The sequence below is a fragment of the Penaeus monodon genome, chromosome 34 (genome assembly GCF_015228065.2).
Source record: "Penaeus monodon isolate SGIC_2016 chromosome 34, NSTDA_Pmon_1, whole genome shotgun sequence".
NCBI lineage: Eukaryota > Metazoa > Arthropoda > Malacostraca > Decapoda > Penaeidae > Penaeus > Penaeus monodon.
This window is the reverse complement of record NC_051419.1, coordinates 11,885,229-11,887,065: the sequence shown is the minus strand read 5'-3', so window position 1 is coordinate 11,887,065 and position 1,837 is coordinate 11,885,229. Positions and strand designations below refer to the sequence as shown.

Sequence of the window (1,837 nt, the reverse complement as noted above, 5' to 3'; positions counted from 1 at the left end):
TACATTTATAACCCCCACCTACTCGAAGGGTTCGGGCAGCCGCGCCTCGTCCTCGGGCGGAAGTGGCAGGCGCTTGTAGTAAAGCCTCCAGTCGAAGGCACCGCGGCCGCCGTTGTCCTGCGCCGAATACGCGAACGTGTCCTTGTTGATAACGTCGATCAAAGGGCACACGGCCGTGCGGGGGTTCCTGACGATGGGGTCTGCAAGGGGGACACGAGGACTTAGGGTGAGGCGTGGGATGGGGAGAGGGAGGGGAAAAGGGCCTGTGATGGGGGTAGGGTGTAAGACAAAACGGCAAAGTGAAAGGGTGAGAAGGTAGAGGGCATGGGTTTCTCGCGATGAGCACAGCGTGAAAAGCAGACGGAGGTGTAGGGCTGGGATGCCGGGTAAAGAGAAGGCCTTTGCAAGTGGGAGGTAAGGAGGAGAAGGCAAGAAGGAGAGAGGGAGAGCAGGAAGAGGTCTGCAAAGAAGGGAACCCGGAGGGTTAGAGCGAGGCGGTGGGGTGAGGTAAAGAGGAAAGGGCTTCTCGAGATGCCTTCTTTGAGGGAGGAGACAGGGGGCAAGGGAGGGTTGAAGAGGAAATCCATGACATTGAGAGGAACATGGGGTGAGAAACGGCTCTCGAAAAGGGGCAGAGAAAGAAGGCCCTTGAATGAGCAAAACAAAACGGGATCAACCGGAAAGAGAGACGCGCCTTACAAGCGCACAAGAGGCCAAAAGGTGCCATAAACCCAGGGAAAACGGGACTCACCAAGCAGAGGCGGTAGCCAGTTGATCATGACCTCGCAGTGGGAGTCCAGGACGACAATGACATCGGCCGTGGCCCTCTTGGCGCCCTCCTGCCGCGCCGTGATAAGGCCGCGGCGCTCCGGGAGGCGCACCACCTGCGTGATCGGCACGTGCTCCGCAAGCCACGTTTCCAGCGGCTCCTTCAGAAACGCTGCGGAGAGAGGGGGCGTCCTATAGGCGGCGCCAAGGGTGCAGAAGGTGGAGGGGGATTTACAGAGATTTCGAGACTGATTGTGGGGAGGGAGAGGCAGGGAGAGCGTAGCTTTTTGTACCTTCACGACGGCGGCTTTCAGTGAACTCTGTATTTCTGCGATTACTACTCTATTTTTCTGTTTTTTTTTCTCAGTGGCTAATATATACCTCTCGATCAAAACAAAAGTTAGAAAGAGCATTTACATAAGAAACAAAGAGCAAACTACGAAAAATGAAATATGAAAGCTGATAATACCCAATGAAAAATACTAGAAAACAGAATAATAAATACCTACAATGATAGTATCTCTAATATTAACGAGAAGCCCACCTTTCATGGTGCTGCCGTCGTCGACGAGGATGATCTGCTTGAGCAGATGCTTGGGCGACCGGTTGGCCACCGACACGACCGTTCGTAACAGCGTCGTCCAGTGCTCTTCGAAGAACGGGATCACAACACTTACCGTCGGCAGGGACGCAGCGTAACGCTTCTCCTGACACCTGCGGGGAACACACAGAAGGAAACGTCAATGGAAGGGAATCGGGGGAATTGGCGGTCGAATGTCATTGGCCGAGGGCTGGCCCGTGACAGGAAGGCTGGCTGCGGTCGGGGGTTGTGGCAGAGCAACAGGAAGATTAGGCAGGGAACCTAAGTTAGGTGAAGTCAAGAGGTTTTGGCAGGGAGGCAGCTGGGGGATTAGGGGAGGTCAAGAGAGTAAGCCAGGTGAGGCAGGAGGTTGTAGCAGTGGACCAGAGGAAGTCACGAAGGTAAGTTAGCTCAGGTCCGCAGGGACGGACGGACTGGTAAATGAAGACGTCGATTGATGGAGGAGATGGAGGCCGACGAACGAGCCGG

The 1,837-nt window shown here is 55.1% G+C and overlaps 1 protein-coding gene across 2 annotated transcripts in view; it reads right to left on the bottom strand.

Moving 5' to 3' along the window:
• The window catches only part of LOC119594585 (N-acetylgalactosaminyltransferase 6-like), a 27,520-nt gene that overhangs the window by 7,809 nt on the left and 17,874 nt on the right, over positions 1–1,837 (bottom strand). Inside the window, exons 3-5 of one of the 2 annotated variants that reach the window (XM_037943625.1) lie at positions 1,313–1,482; positions 752–940; positions 23–200 (exon numbers count right to left, since the gene is read on the bottom strand). In XM_037943625.1, coding sequence (XP_037799553.1) covers positions 23–200; positions 752–940; positions 1,313–1,482 — 537 coding nt within the window. Of the gene's footprint in view, positions 1–22; positions 201–751; positions 941–1,312; positions 1,486–1,837 lie in introns of both variants that reach the window. The other variant, XM_037943626.1, reaches the window with a different exon arrangement.